The sequence below is a fragment of the Juglans microcarpa x Juglans regia genome, chromosome 4S, assembly GCF_004785595.1.
Source record: "Juglans microcarpa x Juglans regia isolate MS1-56 chromosome 4S, Jm3101_v1.0, whole genome shotgun sequence".
NCBI lineage: Eukaryota > Viridiplantae > Streptophyta > Magnoliopsida > Fagales > Juglandaceae > Juglans > Juglans microcarpa x Juglans regia.
Window position 1 is genome coordinate 16,653,346 of NC_054601.1, and position 20,563 is coordinate 16,673,908.

Here is a 20,563-nt window from a genome sequence, read left to right on the forward strand (position 1 = left end):
CTTGCACTGACCATGCTAAACTTCTCTTTACTGTCCAATTTTATTTGTTCCCTAAATGGAAATTCAATGAACTTCGAATGTGTAAAACTCTGTGTGTGTGTGTGAGAGAGAGAGAGAGAGAGAGAGGAGCCAAACAGTAAGCATTGCTAGTAACAAACAAAAGTCATGGTGTAAACATAAACAAATAGAATTCCTGCAGCCTGCCCGTCTAAACATAAAGTAATTATTCCCTCCCCACATATTGTATGTAAACCGTGAGCTACGAAGGAATGTATTGGAACACCTTAAAATATAAGGGAACCAATCATACCTCCTAAAATCAAGTGGACAGTTGACTTGATCGAACAGCCTTCCAGAGCTTGACCCACTCCACCATGGCTTCGGCGGCACGGGCAAACATTGGATCCGACTGTCCCAGCTGCTCCTTCACAGTTTTTGCCATCTCAACCACACAATCTTCAGCTTTGATGGCAGATTGCGGCAACCTGACTGACTGAAAGAAAGGGATCACTTCTTCCATCAGCTTCACACCTTCCCACTCCTTCTTCAAGCTATCTATGGCATTTCCCCTTTCATTCCTCCAAACATAAGGTAATCCACTCTTGACACCTAACCCAAGGTGATCACAAATAACCTTAACACACATTCCTGACCATATATCTTCCACTGTTTCCCACCGCAACTTTCCTTCCCCCGCCAATTTCAAAGCTGGGATCAAAGCAGGCCCCACCAGCTCACGATTAAAAGCGATGTTGATTCCACTTACAGGCATCATAGCCCTAGCTGGCACAGTCAGAACAGCATCCACATATCGAGTATTCCTCTGTCCTGGTTTGAGGGCTTGTGTTGGTGCATCATAGTCTGCCAGATTGAGCCACAGTCCACAAGACAAAGCACATGCAACCCCACTTCGCAGGCTAAATGGATAACCACGAACAAAATCTGCTCCCTTACGGTACGGATCATAGATTGTATTGAAAAAGAAAGGAGTGGCTGGAGTTTTCAGGTTGTCAGTATGCTGGGCAATAATATCTACAAAAGAGCCTGAACTGTCCCTAGCTGGAATGCAATCATCATCAACTGAAATAATATATTTCTTCTGGGATATAAGATAACCAAAATATCTGCATGAGTATCCAGAGAAGACAATGGAAGTGGAAGAACCCACAACTCGATCTATGTCAGACTTTGTATAAACATCAAGGTTGAAGCCTTCTGGTATTTGGAGTTCCTCAGAGAGATCTGGGTCTTTTACAATTATCAGATGGAATCGGGAAAACACAGGCTTCCACTCAATCATAAATGATGTCAGGTCAGAGTGGAGGGCCGCAATCACAATGTCAACCTCATTGTCCTCAATATTTGCTTGAGACATCTTCCCAGCCTTATCAAAAGATGATCCCAAAACCCAAACCTTTTTTCAAACTCCTTCAAGCAGCTGAAGTCTGGACTCTCAATGTTTTGAAGTGCGCTCACGCAATGCAAACGGTAACTTAAAATTTTTCAGAGCATCCTGCCAAGAAGATCAGAATAGAACTGCTCTGAGCTCCGCTAAAATTTACTGAAAAGACAGGAGCATTGAAAGAAAAAGACAGACATACTGGTAGGAAGTACAGGTGTGAGGATGTGCTGGATATTAAGAGCCTCGATCAGTGAAAGGACTTTGTCATTGCCAGTTGCCAGGAAGAGCTTCAAAACTTTTTCAGTCAGTTTACCAGCTTGCAAAGTTCTCTGCCCATCATAAATAGTAAATGTTACTGTAAGGACATTGACAATCATCCAAAGAAAGTTTTTACATAAATGGAAGAGGGCAATATATGATCCTGCAGAGAGGCAAATAATCAAATTATAGTTGCAAAATGCAATCAAAATTCATTATATATCACAGGATACAAACCAGAACCATACACACTATATCATGCAAAAGCATAAAGCATACGCACTATTTCAAAATAGGAAGCCTTTGACTAAACCAACCCCATATACGCATGTAATCTGCTGCTACCTTTAACTGAGAGTAGAATCCCCAAACATTAGGAAGCATTAGGGAATTTCCAAACCACGCAAGTCAAGGGTGGCCAGGCTATTCCCAGCAGCCCTAATATTTTTCTGCCGACCTTATTACTTACCCTAGCAGCCTCTTAATCCTATTAATTAGCAAGGCAACAATAGGAGAAACCCATCCACTCCCCACAGTGTCGCCCAGCAGCACAGAAAGCCCTTTGGCTCTTGATTCTAGTAAGCCACCAAGAGAGAGGGCCACAACCTCTTGCATCTAGTGTGCCACCAATCCTTCCTGCTACTGCACAAGGATTTGTTGTGCCAAACCAGCAGCAGCAAACCAAGAATCAAGTCACTGCCACTCTAGGTTGCCCGAGAAGTTGGAAAATACACCACCAAGTTCCAGAATTAGCCACTGAGACAGCAGGTCTAGCACCAAAAAGAAGAACCCCGACCCTCCTTGTAATATCCAGACCCAAATTTTTTAGGTTTTTAAGTTCGGACCACGGGCCCAATTTTTTAGGCTTTATTATTTGAGGATCTGGTAGTGAGGAGATAGGATTGGATATGAAATTATGGACCATTCAGAAGGCATGTTTGGACAGTTGGAGTATCTCAGAATTTGGAGTATCTCAGAATTTAGTGAATCGTAGTGAAATAGTTTGAGTGAAGATGTTTTATTGGGTTTTGGGAAATAAGAGAGAAAAAGTTGAATAAAAAAATTATAAAGTTATAAAATTGTTTAAAAATAATTTTTTAATATTATTTTTGTTTTGAAGTTTGTAAAAGTTGTATTGATTTTTGTGTTTGAATAATATTTAGGTAATGATTAGATGAAAAAGTTGAAAATTTGAAAAAGTGTTTTGTGTTTGATTGATGTCTGGGGATGAATTATCAGAAGGTTTGAGAATTTTGAGAATTCTAAGAATTCTTATAGTGTCCAAACATACCCTAAACTGAAGAAGGCTCAGCCCATTACGCATGGATACGGATGGATAAACCCAAGTATTTTCTAGCCAAAGCCCATTTGATTTTTGGTCGTTAAATTTGTGATAATTGGAAACCAGCCCTTTTTGGACAAGTTAGAACTAGACTAGGTGCCAAGAAACCCTCTATATGAAGTTTATCCACAGTTAGGTTGTTATAGAAGAATTCTAGCACCAACAGGAGTGTGTTACAGCCTGCTAGGACTCTTTAAGATGGGATTTGAGCTGTTCCAGATCTAGAGAAGTAGAAATCAGCCCCATTTATATGACTCCTCAATGGATCCAAAATAGCAACATATTTATGCTAGAACTTCTAGCCATTAGGATTCTTAGAACCCCTTTTCAAAACAGACTGACTTCAATTCGTACAGCCCTATTATTAGGGTTTTTAGGTCTCATTAAAAGGACTGTATGGCCTGAAAACTAGAAAAACAGAGGCTGCTGTGAGTCTGGAAGTTTTTATAGCAATCCCATGCAATGTTCTTCAAGAAGACAAATCCCTAACCTTAGATAACTGTTCCAATTTCAGGAGATTGAAAAAAGAACCAGCCTCACCCTATCAAGTCCAACCCTTTTCCAGCGTGATTATTGATGTGTTTGTTATCGATAGAATAAAAGAGGTAAGTAGCATTATCATAACCTTGCATGTATGTATGGTAAGCAGTCTTTTTTTTTTGTTTTAAAGTATTACGTATGTATGACCCTTTATTGAAAGCTCCTTTATACGTACCTAGTTATGATATGATGAAAGTGAGTTTAAATGTTATGTTACTATATGTTTTACATGCATCACAATATGTTTCCATTTATGATTACGATAAGCTATGTCATTATGTGCTCTACATGCATCATGGTAAGAAAGATAAAAGATAAGTTATGAAATAAGCCTTAAGAATGGCCATAAGAGATGCAGTTATGGCCTATGGGTGGATGTGCAAACCACAAACCTAAGCGTGATCCACCATAAATGTTATGATAAGTTAAGCAGCTCCCCTTGTGGCCACAAGTAGTGGATCTGGTGTGCAACTCTGCACACAGGAGTTAAGGTGTGCTGGCCATTAAAGAAAGGGAAAGACAAGTTTAATGAGTTATGCATAGTGCATGTTACATGTTTATGTTAGTAATAGTATTTAGTATTAAGTATGCACGCTTTTCAAGAAAGCCCTGTGCTTATTATATTTGAAGTGTGATGTACTACTTATTGAGAATTCGACCATTTTGGTTGTTTATTTGTTTTTTTTTTTTTTTTTTTGTGTTTTTAAAATGTCCAGGTAAAGAAGATGTGTTGGCAAACTGATGGCCAGGAATAGATCATGTGTCAAGGGATTTTCAGACTTAGTAAATGAGTCTTTTTTTTTCACAAAAATATCAGTTTTAAATTTTCTTGCTATGAGACTATTTTTTATGCTATTTTTGGAATTTATTTCCGATAAAATTAGGTGCTTTTATTATGCTGAGCCTCTTTACCAAGCACAGTTACGAAGGTACATAACACTCCTAACCTATAGGGAGGGGGTGTTACACTCCTCCTTGATGGCCAGTGCCTCCCGAGACCTTGAAGGTGAGAAACCACTCAACTCATTGTAGCACCAAAATTTAAGGTTTGCTGCCAGCAACTTAGACAGACCAAGAACCCTATTTATTATCTAGTATTGCATGTAAGAGGCTTAGGAACTTGCACTTGAAGCCCCTATACATATACTGTGACACCCTTAATGGAACACACACAAAACACAAGCTGTCATGACCATGACAGCATCACAGCAACTCCAGACAGCTATTTATATCATGATCTTCTCAAGAAAGACATGTCTAGATTTACAGCACACATAAATCAAATGTGCATCACCCACATAAAACATGTACATGTTTCAAGTATAGTTTCATGACTCAATAGCCAGATTTTTCTAATGTTCGACATTTCGACATGATTGCAGCATGAGCGTGGACAAACATATATCAAACCACGAATTTTGCATATTTGTCTTCTTGGACTCCATTTAGTTACTACCATATGGTATTCATAACATCGAAAGAAAATTTCGGAACCATGTGCATACCCAAAACATGACATGCATAATTCTTTGAAAAACTTGTCAACATCTCATTAAAGCTTAAAAAGGGGTTGCTGTTATCAACCCCAATTGACTCTGGAGGTCCAGTTTTCATCATGCACTACAAACAGCAACTGTTTTGTGAAATTACATGCACCTTTTACATGCCAAAGACATGAAACATGTACATACATCTATGCATAACATGTAGCGGAGACTAGGAATAAAAATATGTATAAAGTCAGAACTTTTACATATCTTTGTACAATGCTCAGTGATCTGTTTACAAGTGCATGCATTTACACAGTCAAACAGCATGTGATATGACCCAAAAACATTCACTTATGAATCATGAAAGCATTACGCACTCATCCACAGCTCATATACATGTTAAGTGATGCCATGCATGATAAAATAGTTTGCATATTGCATAATCCACCTGCTGCCATTTTACTGGACAGCATCACATTCATGTTAATATGAAACTGTCACAGTGTGTTCCACTCAACATGCCTTCTGGAAATTCCAGCAAGGTAACCCTCAAAGGAACTGTCAAAATGGACTGATAGAGGCAAAGTTATGACCTTAGAAACATGCCACTCAACCATGTTTATGATCATGGTTATGATCATGCCTTCTTGTTAAACACGTAAGCGAAATGTTCTTTTTTAAAGTTATGTGATATGTACATGTTAATTAAACACATGGTGTATAGCCTACTCCATGTCAGCCATGTTACATGTAGCCTTATTTATGAGAATTGTGAATGTAAAAGAGCTTTTATCTATGCTTCACTATGCCATGACATATGTATAATTATTATCTTTTAAACAAATAAAGAAATGGAAGGAAAGGAAACTATAAGGTAAGGTACGGAATAGTCGGGAAACACACATATACCTTAAGGGAGGTTCTTTGGTAGTTTATAAAGGAAAGGAAATGATGAATTAAGAGGGATTGAATAATCTAGACTGTGTTCATTTGGACCCTAAGATAAAGAAAGGAATGGAAACAACCAGTGGCAGAACCACCTTATTAGCTAGAGGGGGGGCAAAAAAAAAAAAAAAATTATAACCTTCACAAGTTCTCCAAAACTTTCTAAAATCTGTATTAAATAGAAATGCCTCTCTCCAATTTTTTCCTGAATCGCCCAAAATTTTATTTAATTTCTATATATCATGTGTTTTTTTATGGTGTGGCCCCTATAAGATTAAGTTTTTTGCCCCCAAAATTCTTTCAATTGATGTGCAAATTCTAAAAAAAGCTTAAAACTAAATTCAAATTTATGAGAATAATAAACTTATTCATATGGATCCCAAATTTCTTGATTATACAAAATAAAGCTTCTTAATACGGAATCCAAAGTGAAAAAAACACAAGAATCATTTATGGTTGACATTTTGCATGAAAAAATAGTTGAGAACTAATGTTCGGGGAATGAGATGAGATGAGAAATATGTGAATAGTGGTGAAATGGTTTGTATTAGTAGTGAAATGGTTTGAGTTATCATGTTTTATAGGATTTTGGGAAAGAAGAGAGAAAAGGTTGAATAAAAATATTATAAAGTTAAAATAGTATTAAAATATAAAAATTAATACTATTTTTGTTTTGGGATTTGAAAAAGTTATTTTTTTATTATTATTATTTGGAAGTTTGAGAAAGTTGTAATGATTAGATAATGATTAAATGAAAAAGTTAAAAATTTAAATTTGAAAAGTATATGTTTGAGTGGTGTTTGGATGTTGAGATGTGACAAGATGAGATAGGATGAAATGAAACCATCTCAACATCCAAACAACCCCACCTCAAGCAAGAAAAAGTTCATTTGAAGTCTCAATTGTAGCATTATATACTTAATGTAGCACCATAATATCCAGATTTTATATGAAACATGTATAAACTAGCTTACCTACTAGAATGAAAGATGAGCTTATGAAAATCACTTGTTAGTTTTTATTGAGAAAAAATTTCCTAAAAAAATCGTTACAAAAATGGTAATGGATCAATACTATTCCATGAAAGACTGTCATAATAAATTTAAAGGAGATGCTAGTTGTGTTTTTTATAATTTTATTTCCCCATGTATATGGCAAATTATAGATTTGTTTCTTTGAAATAAAAGCTTTATTCAAAGATGATTTTACCGGGACGTAACTTTTATAGATAGTTATGATTTAATGATTTGCCGTGATATTAAACTTGAGATTTATACATTTTTGTTTTAAACAAACGTTACATGTTCGAAAATTGGCCCCCCCGCAGAAAAATGTCTGGTTCCACCACCGGAAACGACATAGCTTAAAAGAACGGAACAGAAACGAGAAACAGATGATTTAGTCCCATAATGGAATGGTCTAATCCAGAATGGCCTCATCCTGGAATTAGTTACTTTCAGAAAGTAACACGTAGTTTTGTTGTTAACAAGCAATATTAAGATGCGTCAAAAATACATCTAACCATCTGAGCATCAACAAAATCCAAAAGAAGCCACCTAATTTATAGTAAATTAAGCTTTAACTTTCACTCAAAGACAGAAACCAATGTACTCCTGTCTCCTAGAGTAGTGTCCAGTGCCATTTGGGTAAAAGAACACAATAAATTACCATCCAAAGCCAAGGCGCAAATTAACACACAGAGAAAAGGGGGTGCAGAGAGAGAGAGAGAGAGAGAGAGCGCACCAGGAATAGGTCGAGGAGGATGTGATCCGGGAGAGGAGAGAGATCGGAGATGTTGCAGAGGTTGTGAAGAGCTGACTCAACTGTGAGAGATAGCAGCGATGGCGGGGTTCTCATTCACACACAAGCATTAATAATGATGGCTATCTGAAGCAATTCTATTTCTTTCTCACTCTAGAAAGCGGAGACGATGGGCGAGAGAGAATTGGAGCAACTCTTTTGTCCCTAAATTGCGGACTGCAGATCCCTTTTGTACTGCGTTTTCTCCGTCAACAGAGGACCGATTCATCATTCATCCTTCGCGTCTGCACGTGTACACGCATATCCATCTTCTCTTTTTCTTACAGGCAATTGAGATTATTTGATACCCAATGATTATTTAACTATTTTCACAAACTATCTCATTCGATTTTATTTAATTATTATAATTTTTTAAAATTTTTTATAAAATATAATTAATTTTTTAATTTTTTAAAATTTTAATATAAAAATTATATTTTGATAATATAATAAAAATAATATCTTATCTAACAAAGCCTGTACTGCTTTAAAAGATTATGACATTGGGCCTGCCTCGCCTCCATCTCACCGGTACGTGGTTGTCATGCACCATTATAGATGCGCCAGAAGGCAGATGATTGATCACAAATCAGCTCATCTAATGTCATATTTTTTATTTTATTATCATTTTTTCTAACTAATAATCTTTAAAAATGGACTATGAATCTCTCAAAAAATATTTTAGGATAGCAAATTACAGTGTACCCACCATCATCACCGCTTACAGTAGAGGCTCCACTACCACCAACGATGGCTCTATAGTTTGTCTAACTTTACGAATTGTTTATTCTCATCTTTTAAGACGGCGTCCTCTTTATAAGGCATAAATAGAAACTAAAAAATTGATCTCAAAATCTTTTTTTTTCTTTTTTCTACCTCTTTTGTACTGTAGTTTTTTGCACTAAAACTTTTGTTGGAAAATCCCACCCCCTCTCTTCATGCATCATCATTTCCGTTTCTAATAAAAATTTGCTTAATTAGGATATATATATATATATATATATATTTATATATATAGATAGCATTGGGCTAACCATTAATGTTAATAAAAGTTTGTAGAATTTATTAAAAACATGACAATGGCCATTGGACATTTCAGGCGGCAGCTCCTTAAGCGGCCTTTTCAGACAGCAAATAAATATGGGCGAGTAGCACTAGCGTGCCGCTTGCAGCTTACCGCTGCAAGTGACCGCTAGTGCAAAATTAATGTTTTTTTATCTAATTTTTTTATTTATATTTATTTATTATTTTTAAATATTTTAAAAAAATAAAAAATTACATTAATATATTTAAAATTATTTTCTTAATTATTAAATAAAAAAAAATTTGACAAGCGGTCACATTAAACTGTATAGTTGGTACAGCAGACTAGCTCTATTGAAATATGGGCTGGCATCCAGCAAAGAGGTCCAACCTCTCTTGATTGGACATATGTCGTAGGGGAGAGACTTTGTGAACAACAGTCAACTCTCATGCCTTGTTTGTTCCAACCAATTTGCTTTAATTTATGAAGAAAATGGCGAAAACAGAGGTTTAAATATGATTTTAGTAAAGTTAGAGGTCAAAATGCAGATCAGTTAAAGTTAATGGAAAAAGCATGATTAAATACAAAAAGAAAGGTAAAATTAGAATTTTCATAATTTACAAGGTTAAAAAAGTATTTTCGTAAAATTAAATTGTACACTAATAATTTTTACACTAAACAGAAACCGAGAAGCCACAAATATAAACTAAAAAGTTGAGCACACTATAAGTAGAGGTTTTTATACTAGAACTGTATGTTATAAAGGAAATCGATTATTGCTTTGTGCTTTTAATGCACTAATGAGATGTGGATTGATTTTTACTCGAAGCATATATAATAGTTTTGAATAAATGTCTAGTTGACTCTAAGGCCGTATTTGAAAAGAGAAGGGTCATCCCAATAGAAATTGCATACTTCAATCATAAACTTCCTCTTGTCCTCAACGCTCCAATCCACCGGCATCTTACCTACAGCCAAATAATTCACAATATGAATAAATCAAGGTAGAGAAGTAATAGTAAGTAAATGCTCATCAGAAAAATCATCTCTGATTGGCAGGTGGTCAGAGGTGTCCTCAAATGTGAGCCTTGAGAGATGGCCAGCCACTACGTTCTCTACTCCTTTCTTGTCTTTGATGGTGACGTCAAATTCTTACAAAATTAAAATTTACCATATTAGTCACGCCTTAGCATCATTCCTTATAAGAATGTACTTAAGGGCTGCATGATCTATGAAAATAATAATAGGAGAACCAATCAATTAAGCACGAAACTTATCCAAAGCAAACACTACATCTAGCAACTCTTTTTCAGTGGTGGAGTAATTCATCTGAGCACTATTTAGAGTTCTACTAGCATAGTAAATGACAAAAGGCTTCTCCTCCCTTCGCTATCCAAGAACAACACCTACAGCAAAATCACTAGCATCACCCATGATCTCAAGAGGTAAAGTCCAATCATGTGGCTGCATTATGGGTGCTGAGGTAAGTTTGCTAATTAACATTTTAAAGGCCTCTTGACAAGCTTGTGTCCACTCAAATGAGGCATCTTTAGCTAGGAGGTCACATAGTGGTCTTAATATGGTGAAAAAAATTCTATATGAACCTTTTATAAAAGCCCACATGACTAAGAAAGGATTTCACATCCTTTACTGTCCTAGGTGTAGGCAACTTAGTGTAACACTCCACTTCTTTCTTCTGACGTACACTCTTTCTTTTTTACGTGAGGCTTCTTCTTTCTGACGTTAGCAAATTTCGAGAGCGGAAGTTATGCAACAATCCACCCCTTCTCTCTAATGACTGTGAGCCTCGTTATACGTACCGAACCCTGATGACGTGTTTTCAAAGATACTATGTGATTTCTAAAGTATGCTCAATGTTTTAAATGCACTAGAAATATTTATATGAGGTATTTCCAGTGTCATTCAACTAAGCTTGATTTTAAATACGACAATTATTCTATTTTTGAAGAGCTCCAAAAATATTCTAATTGTCGAAAATCATTTTAATATTAATTATTAAAATGATTTCAGTTATTTAAAATATTATGAGATTTAAATTATGTTAAAAGCTTTAATTGAATTAAATGATTTTAGTCCTTAAAGATATTAAATAAGACTTCATCATTTTATTAATGATGAAGAAATATTATTTTATAAACTAAAGTTTAGTTTAAATAATATTCTACCTTAATTCCTCTTAGTGCTTTTAATTAAATTAATATTTACGCATTTTTAAATCAGTGTTTTATTCCTCCACCGTTAGATCATTTTAAGGATCCCAAGATGAGGGGTCTGGATTAAATACTGAAGCCCTCTCTCTTTTCTCTCATTTTTCCCTCCCTTCTCTCTCTCTCCTCCCTCTCCCCAGAGTACGTCGCACGCTGCCTCCCCTCTCGCCCGATTCTTCCTTCCTCCAGCCAGGTGCCGCCGTGCGCCACCCAATCTCACCTCCACCATCGGCAGCTTCCCCTCACGCCAGCGACCTCCCACCATCGAAGTCAGCCTCCACCTTGCAGCCACCTTCCCCGTTGCACACACGCAGCCTCTCATGCACGGTTTCACCATGCGCAGCCCTCTCCACTACCGTACGCAGCCACCCAGGCCACCACACTGCCACCAATGGCCTCCCCTTCCACCGATGAACCTCTCCCATGGAACCCAAGCCACGACAACCTTCCTCTCCCCCTCCGTTGCATGCATGCACGAAACCCATAAATGGGTTTCGCACGGCTTCATGGCCACCGATGGCCCTAGCGCCGCCGTGCGCCGGTTCCAGCCCCACCTAGCACCACCATGAACTTCTCCTTCCCTCCCCCTTCCTCCTCCACTTGATCCGAGGCCCATAGCCTCCCTCAACTACATGGGCTCTCTCCTCCCTCACGCACGGGTTTCTTCCCTTGCGCCACCGTGCGTAGCTACCCAGGCCGCTGCACCACCACCGAAGCTTCCTCTGGCCACCATGACACCTCCCCGAACTCCTCCATGCCAGCCAAGTCCTCCCCCTCTTCCAAGCTCTCTCACGGACTCTCCCTCCTTGCCAAGCTCGACCCGCTGCCGTAGGCCACTGTGGCGCCACCCCGACGCCACCATGACCTCGCCAAGGTCCTTCCAAGCCCCTCCCAGAACCGCCAATTTATGTGGTGGATAGCCGTTGTACACGGCTAGATAAGCTGTGTACAGCCCTTCACCGCCACCATGAGCCCTTTCAAGATCACACTTATGTTGAAGATAACACAGTCTTGTTCTCTAGAGATAATTACGACAGACATCAAGGAGAGAATCAAGGCTGATATCAAGAAAGCAATATACGGCAATGTAAAGAGCCATAGATATAGGATCTGATTTGTTCTAAGTATAGAATGTATAGTCATCTTTCCTTGTATAGCTTGTTCAACTTTAATAGTCTGTAACGTTTACTTTCTTGTAAAGTTTCTATATAATAGAATCTCCCACGCCATATGCAAGTTGTTGTGGTTTCCATTACTGTCTAAAATCTTCTCATGGTATCAAGAGCTCTATAGGATTAAACTCCAATCGATCCTATGGCCTCAGAAAATTCTTCTTCTACCCTCTCCTTCAACACCATGGTTCACATGGTTACAATAAAATTATCCTCAACAAATTTTCTGCTCTGGCGCAGCCAAGTTGTACCCCTGCTGCAATGCCAAAAACTCTATGGTTATGTTGATGGCTCAACCTTTATGCCTTCCGCTACCACTGATCCCACAACCATTAATATTTGGAAGCAAAATGACCAACTTTTCATGAGCCTTCTCCTTTCCTCTCTCACGGAGGAAGCATTATCTGCAATCATTGGACTCACGACATCAAAAGATGTCTGGACTACCCTTGAAACTGCTTTCAGCCATAAGTCCAAGGTTTGTGAGCTTCAAATCAAGGGTGAACTTCATCTCATGAAGCATGGCTCTCGCAGCGTTTCAGAATACTCTCGCGTATTCAAATCTCATTGTGATCAACTATCGGCAATGGGATGACCAATTGAAGATACTGACAAAGTTCACTGGTATTTACGTGATCTAGGCCATGAATTCTCAACCTTCTCCACTACTCAACTCTCTTTAACTCCAATTCTAAGTTTCAAAGATGTTGTTCCTAAGGCTGAAAGCTTTGATCTTTTTTCCAAGTTAATTGATAACAATGCAGGTGCCTCTGCTTATGTTGCTAATGCCTCATCTACAAATCAAAATGCAAAGTCTAATAATTATCAACAGAAATATAAGGGAGGCCAATTCAAGGGAGGAAATCGTGGCAAACAACAGTATAAACGTCCTCCTCGATGTCAAATATGCCATGAAGAAGGGCACTATGCCACGGACTGCAAACTCAGATACACAAAAATGATGCACATCTTGCTGAAGCATTTGCAAATTGCACAATTAGCAATGACACTGCTGACTGGTATACTGATACAGGAGCATCGGCACACATGACCTCAGATGTGCCTCAACTTAATAAGGTGGAACCTTACACTGGTACGGACAAAGTTATTGTTGGTAATGGATCATCTCTACCCATTACACACATGGGTTCATGCTCTCCTACTCCTTCTCTTACATTAAATGATGTTTTGGTTGTGCCAAATTTAACCGAAAATCTGTTATCTGTCAGTAAGCTTACAAATGATTTTCCTTTCTTTGTTTCCTTTACTGACAATGATTTTATCATACAGAATCTTCAAACTCAAAAGGTGGTGGCAAGCGGTAATCGAGTAGATGGCCTTTATGTACTGAAGCATGGAAACCATGTTTTTTCTTCTGTTATTGCCAAACAGAATCTTTGAATTCCTTTTATACTTGGCATGCTCGTTTGGGCCATGTATCATCAAAAATAATTTCCATGCTTAATAAACAAGGTTTTTTGTCTCTTACCTTTATATTGCCAAATCCTTCTTTATGTGTTAGCTGTCAAAAGGCTAAAAGCCATAAACTTCCATTTCAAGCAAGTGAAAGTCGTTCCAACAATATCTTAGGTCTCATCCATTGCGACTTATGGGGTCCAGCACCTATAAATTCAATCTCAGGATATCGGTATTATACCATTTTTATCGATGATCACTCGCGCTTCACTTGGTTCTATCCATCAGAGCACAAAGCTGATTTTTATCAAACCTTCATAAAATTTCAAACATTGGTTGAAAATCAGTTCTCGGAAAAAATAAAAAAATTCCAAAGTGATGGGGGAGGTGAATTCAAAAGTACCATTTTCCAGTCTCACTTAATTAAATGTGGCATTCATCATCAAATTTCTTATCCCTATACCCCATCTCAAAATGGTAGAGCCGAAAGGAAACATAGGCACCTCACTAAAACAGGCCTCACAATGCTTTTTCATGCTAATGTTCCTCTTCATTTTTGGGTTTAAGCTTTCAGTACAGCCGTGTACACCATTAATCGCTTGCCCACACTGGTCTTGAATGAGGTCTCTCCATTTGAAATTATGTATGGTAAGTCCCCTACTTATGCCATGTTTCGCACCTTTGGCTGCCTGTGCTTTCCATATTTGAGTGACTATGCTAAACATAAATTTGAGCCAAGAAGTCTTTTTTGCATCTTTCTTGGATACAATTCTTCCTATAAAGGATTTCGGTGCTTAGATCCTAAAACACATCGAGTTTTTGTAACCAGGCATGCACGACTTGATGAGACAACATTTCCATTTTCATCTTCTAGTATGCAGCCCTCTCAGATTTCATTTCCTTTCATGATACCTGCACATCAAATTTTTCCTTGCCTAGTACTAATCCTTCTGCAGGTTCCCAACCATTACCACAAGAAACTGAGTCTCAACCATGTAAATCATGTGCCTTGGAGTTGGACAGTTCTCGAGTCTCATCAATGCCTCTGCCTTCTATCAGTAATCCAGCAACTGAGACTATCAGATATGCAGCCTCCACCAATTTCGAGTTCTTCACATCAGAATTCTCATCCTATGACAACTCGTGGCAAAGCTGGAATATCAAAGTCAAAACATTACAATTATGTTTGTCAAGTTCCATCTTCTCCTTTACTATCATCTCTTCTAGTAGTGAAGGAACCAAAGGGATTCAAAAGTGCTGCTAAGACTCCAGGATGGCTCCCTGCAATGAATGATGAAATCCATGCTCTCAAGCTCAATCAAACATGGGAACTAGTTCAAAGACCACCTGCAAAAAATGTAGTTGGCTCAAAATGGGTCTTTCGCACCAAATATCATTCGGATGGAACTATTGATAGACTCAAAGCTCGCCTTGTTGCTAAAGGCTATACTCAACACTATGGACTTGATTTTAATGATACATTCAGCCCAGTTGTTCGAGCATCAACAGTAAGAATTGTTCTATCCCTTGTAGTTTCTCGCAGCTGGACCATACGTCAACTTGACGTTAAAAATGCCTTCTCACATGGTCTTCTACAAGAAGAAGTCTATATGGAACAACCACCGGGATATATTGATGCTTCTTACCCAAATCATGTTTGTCGTCTCAGAAAGGCAATTTATGGCTTGAAGCAAGCCTCGAGAGCATGGTTTCATCGATTTATCCACTTCTTACTTACCATTGGTTTTAATTGCAACAAGTCAGATTCTAGCCTCTTTGTTCACTCATCGGCTAATGGTCTTATTTACCTCCTCTTATACGTTGATGACATTGTCATCACAGGAAGCCACAAGTCTCTCATTGACAATTTCATTGAAAAACTACGGCAAGAATTCTCCATGAATGACCTTGGCAATTTAAATTATTTTTTGGGGCTAGAAGTTACTCATTCAGAAACTGGAATCTTCCTCAGTCAAATGAAGTATGCAAGAGATATTCTTCTTCGCTCTGACTTACTCGATTCCAAGCCAATTGCAACACCAATGGTTGTCTCCACTCACTTAACTGTTGCTGGTTCTGAATTTAATTCACCGACTACTTATAGATCTTTAGTTGGTGCACTGCAATACTTAACAATTACAAGGCCGGATATTACACATGCAGTGAATTCAGTGAGTCAATTCATGCATTCACCAAGAGATCAACATTTTCAAGCTGTTAAAAGAATTCTTCGATATCTTAAAGGCACTCTCCATTTCAGTCTCCATATCAGACCATCCAACAATCTATATATATATATATATATATCGGTATACTCTGATGCCGATTGGGCTGGCTGCCCCGATACAAGTAGATCAACATCCAGTTATGCAATTTTCATTGGAGACAATTTAGTGTCATGGACTTCTAAAAAGCAATCCACAGTGTCTCAATCTTCTACGGAATCAGAATACAGAGCATTAGCTCTAACCTCAACTAAAGTTAAATGGATGTTGAACATCCTTCATGATTTGCACATTCAGCCAAAAGAGAAGCCAACATTACTTTGTGATAACACCAGTGCAATCTTCATGACTCGAAATCCAATTGCTCAAAAATGGTCTCGACATATTGATATTGATATTCACTTTGTTCGAGAATTAGTCTGCAATGGTGTTTTAACAATTAAACATGTGCCATCACACTTGCAAATCGCGAACATATTCACCAAAAGTCTATCCCGTCCTCTGTTTCAGCTCTTCAGATCCAAGCTTTGCGTGTTGTCAACCACGCTTAACTTGAGGGGGGGTGTTGAAGATAACACAATCTTGTTCTCTAGAGATAATTATGACAGACATCAAGGAGAGAATCAAGGCTGATATCAAGGAAGCAATATACGACAATGTAAAGAGCCATAGATGTAGGAACTGATTTGTTTTAATTATAGAATGTATAGTCATCTTTCCTTGTATAGCTTGTTCAACTTTAATAGTCTGTAACGTTTACTTTCTTGTAAAGTTTCTATATAATAGAATCTCCCACGCCATATGCAAGTTGCTGTGGTTTCCATTATTGTCTAAAATCTTCTCAACTTAGCTATCCAAATGCCTAAACAGCCACTGTACGTGGGTTAGCAGCATCGTAGAACCCTTCCAATGTCGTCAATCGTGACAGTCAGCAAACAACACACAGATTATCCTGTCGATAGTATAACCCTTTATCTCTCCTTGTTTATGTTAGATGTTAATTAGTTAATTAGGTTGTGGATTGTGCTATTAGTATTTATGGAGTTCACTGTATTGTGATGTGCTGTGAAGTGAAGTGTTGGGCATTCCGTGTAGTGAAGTGTTGGGCATAGTTGGAAAGTGTGTTGTGAAGTGTTGTAGATTGTGTTGTGTAGTGTGGTTGTGGAATATGTGCTGTAATGGTAGCATGGCGTCATGTGGATTGGGAAGAGAATGTACTCTTATGGCGTTGTGTGGGATAAGGAGAGTATATACAAAATATACCATCCTAGCATTGTGTGGATTGGGAGGAGTACAAGCGGAGTGTACTCCATGTGATGGAGTAATGCACCATATGGCGTGTATGCCATAGTGGTGATGTTGCGTAGCGTTTGAGAAGGAGTACATGTGGAGTGCACTCCAAGAGGTTCAGGGACACAGCATATGGCGTGTCGCAGAGATAAGGATGGTTGTGTGGCTGATGGGCGTAGAGAGTGATGAGTAGTGTCGGGAACTGTGGAACAGTGTCTCGATGTAGTTATGGTGTAGCCTATAGTCTGAGATGACAAGTGTCACCGTAATTGACTTATGGCTGGGAGTATGGGTGAAGTAGTAGAACAAGTGGAAGAATGCGCAGCGGAAGCATGACTGAGGAATGTCATAAGGTGACATGGTTACCAACAATCGTGCTTATGATAGGTGAGGCGTTAGCGTAGGAATGGCGCAACGGGATTATGATGAGATGACACGATATGTTAGGAGTACGTGAGGAACCGTACTCGTGATGAGTTAGGAGTTGGCATAGAAATGGCGTGGCAGGATGTCAGGTGACGTGACACGGTCACGGTGTAGCTTGAGAGTAATCTCAAGTTATATGACGTGACGTAAGGCATGGTTGTGAACGGAGTCTTGTCGTGATAAGTGTTGGGATGAACTGTCAAAAGGGACGGGTAGCATGGAGAGTCATGCTAGCCGGGTTAAGAGAAGGTTGGTATCGGAGTATGGTGCTTGTTTACACAAGCAAGTGATCAATGTGTTCTATGTTGGTCTTAAGTGATAAGGGGGTAAGGTACGTATGTAATCTGGTTGGACACATGTGCCGGGCGGATTCACCATATGTAATGGGTAATCTGTCCTAAACATAGTTACACGGTGCTTAAGTCTCAGAGTTGGCTTAGAGCCGTGTGGCTTGTATGGATGAGAATAAGGATTTAGTGTAGGCTAAGGTGCATGAAGGTAGTGACAGGTGTATTGTCTAGGATTAAGATGCGTGATTCCATCGGTCGAAATCATACATCAGAATGTGGTTAACAGGAAAAGTAAGACGAATGTCTTAGTATCTTAATCCAAAGGCAAATCATGGGTTCGCTTTAGTGCATAAGCACTTGTAGTAGAACGTCGAGTTTGGAAGAGGTGGTGACCGTAAGTGGTCTCTGAAGGTTTTAGCATAGTAAAGGACACGTAAGAGCACGGGATAGAAGAAGAGTGTTCCAAATGAATTGTAGTTATGTCTTTTAAGTCTAGTTGCTTATGCATTAGATAAAGAATGACGTCAAGGTTATGTGTATGCATGTAGGTTGCCATCTGACACGCACATGAATGGACTGCATGATATGAAAGTAGTATGGAGTCCAGGTAAGTATTGCATTCATACTCTTCTAGAGCTTTCTAAAATATACGAAAATGAAAACGAAATGTTTTTCCTTTACGATGCCTTACAAAACGATGTTTTTACGAAAGTATGTTAAGTGTTCAAAGGTATAAGTATGTACAGCCCCTCATTAGCAGCCCCTTTTTATTCACCCAAAAGTATTAATTGTACGCATGTGAATGGATAACTATATGTAGTATCTATTGTATGTATTTTCTAAGAAAAGAAGTGAGGCTGATACCTAATGCTTTAATTGATGCTTTAAACGATACGAAGAAAATATGTTGTTTTAAATGGTCTCTACGAACTGATGTTTTAAGGATGCCCCAATGAACTGATGCTTTATGGATGCCACGAAGGATGATGTTTAAGCTCATGCTTTTAAACGACGTTTTTCCACGAACTGAAAGGATAGAGCTGAAATGAACTGAAAAAAAAGAATAAAAGGACTGAACTGAATGAAAAGACTGGACTGAAAGAAAGGACTGAATGTAATGTATGAAAATACGTAACGGCCACATGAATGAATGAAAAGGGTACCAATGAATGGGCAGATTGCAATGCCAGGTAAGTAGTACTGGTAGTGCACCCAGTGCTGCCCCTTGACTGAAAAGGGATTTCCAACCCTTGTCCACAGACAGAGTCCGGGTCCAAAGGAAGATCGCTAACCCCAACACACGGAGTGTAACAGTGTGTACCGGCTAATAAAAGTGATAAGAAAGAATGTATGAATGTATCGTACTCTTGAAGAAATGAAGGTACTAACAGGAGACACGTTTTACGAAAAGAAAGCTCCATTTTAAAAGAAAAATGCCATCCAGGGATGTTTTCAAAAGAACGCACGTATGCATGTATGCATGTACGTATAGTATGTACGGTATGATGAATGTATGAATGAAAATATATGTTATTATATTTTAACTGTATGAGGTAATGCTTATGAGTCATCGACTCATTTTAGTTTTTATGTATGCCCCTCCCCCCACTGGGAATGAATGAGCAGTACGCGTCAGGACGGACACGGCCCATGGGGAAGAGCACGGAAGTCTAGGCACGAGCATTTAAATGTATGAGAGACTTTTTATTGTTAAAATTAATGTTTTCCGCAGTAAACCTCTTTTATTCGCAACACACATTTTATTTTATAACGTAGAGTCTTGCACCCTGAGTATGGAAGTAAAATTTTTTAAATCGAACGGTAATTCTCGTTGTCCTTTCTAAATTCATTTTATAAAAAGTCTCATCACAAGGACGGGCATTACACTTAGAGATTAATTTAATCTTAGATTTATCAACCTCTACCCCTTAGAAGAAATAATATGCCTTAAGGCAATACCTGAACGTACCATAAAGTGGCATTTTTTCCAATTCAAAACCAATTCATTCTCCTCACGAGTCAACACTCTCTCTAAATTCAATAAGCATGCATACTTCCATGCAATTTTCAACCATGTCACTAAAAATGCTCATTATGTAATGTTAAAAAGTAGTAGATGCATTACACAATCCAAATGATATTCTATGAAAAGCATAAGTACCAAAAGGACAAGTGAAATTGGTTTTATCCTGGTCTTCTAATGCAATTTCAATTTGATAATAACCAAAATAACCATCCAAGAAACAATAGGAAGGATAACCAGCCACACGCTCAAGAATTTGATCAACAAAATGGAGAGCAAAATGGTCTTTTAGGGTGGCAGCATTCAATTTTCTATAATCGATGCACATCCGCCACCCAGTCACAAGTTTTGTAGGGTCATTCTTCACCACAGTAACACCTGACTTCTTAGGAACAATCTGTATAGTTCTTACTCATTTACTATCAACAATAGGATATATGATTCTTGCATCTAATAGTTTTGACACTTTATTATTCACCACTTCTTTTATAATAGGATTAAGCCTACATTCGGGGTCTTTACGAGGGCTAGTTCCTTCCTCTAAATTAATTTTATGAGAACAGATCAAGGGACTAACACATTTTATATCAGCAATAATCCAACGTAAGGCTGACTTATGCTCAGTTAGGGTCCGAATTAATTTCTCACATTCAGACTCAGACAATTCAGATGAGATAATAACAGGAAAAGTA

At 38.2% G+C, this 20,563-nt stretch overlaps 1 protein-coding gene across 1 annotated transcript; it reads right to left on the bottom strand.

Annotated features, from left to right (window-relative positions):
• Positions 1-126: 126 nt before the first annotated feature.
• LOC121262271 (probable UDP-arabinopyranose mutase 5) lies at positions 127-8,032 on the bottom strand. Its single transcript, XM_041164668.1, has 3 exons — positions 7,721-8,032; positions 1,602-1,731; positions 127-1,365 (listed from the first exon to the last, which is right to left on the bottom strand). Exons 1-3 carry the CDS (start codon positions 7,832-7,834, stop codon positions 320-322), a joined length of 1,290 nt encoding a protein of 429 aa, XP_041020602.1. The 5' UTR covers positions 7,835-8,032; the 3' UTR covers positions 127-319.
• Positions 8,033-20,563: the final 12,531 nt, after the last annotated feature.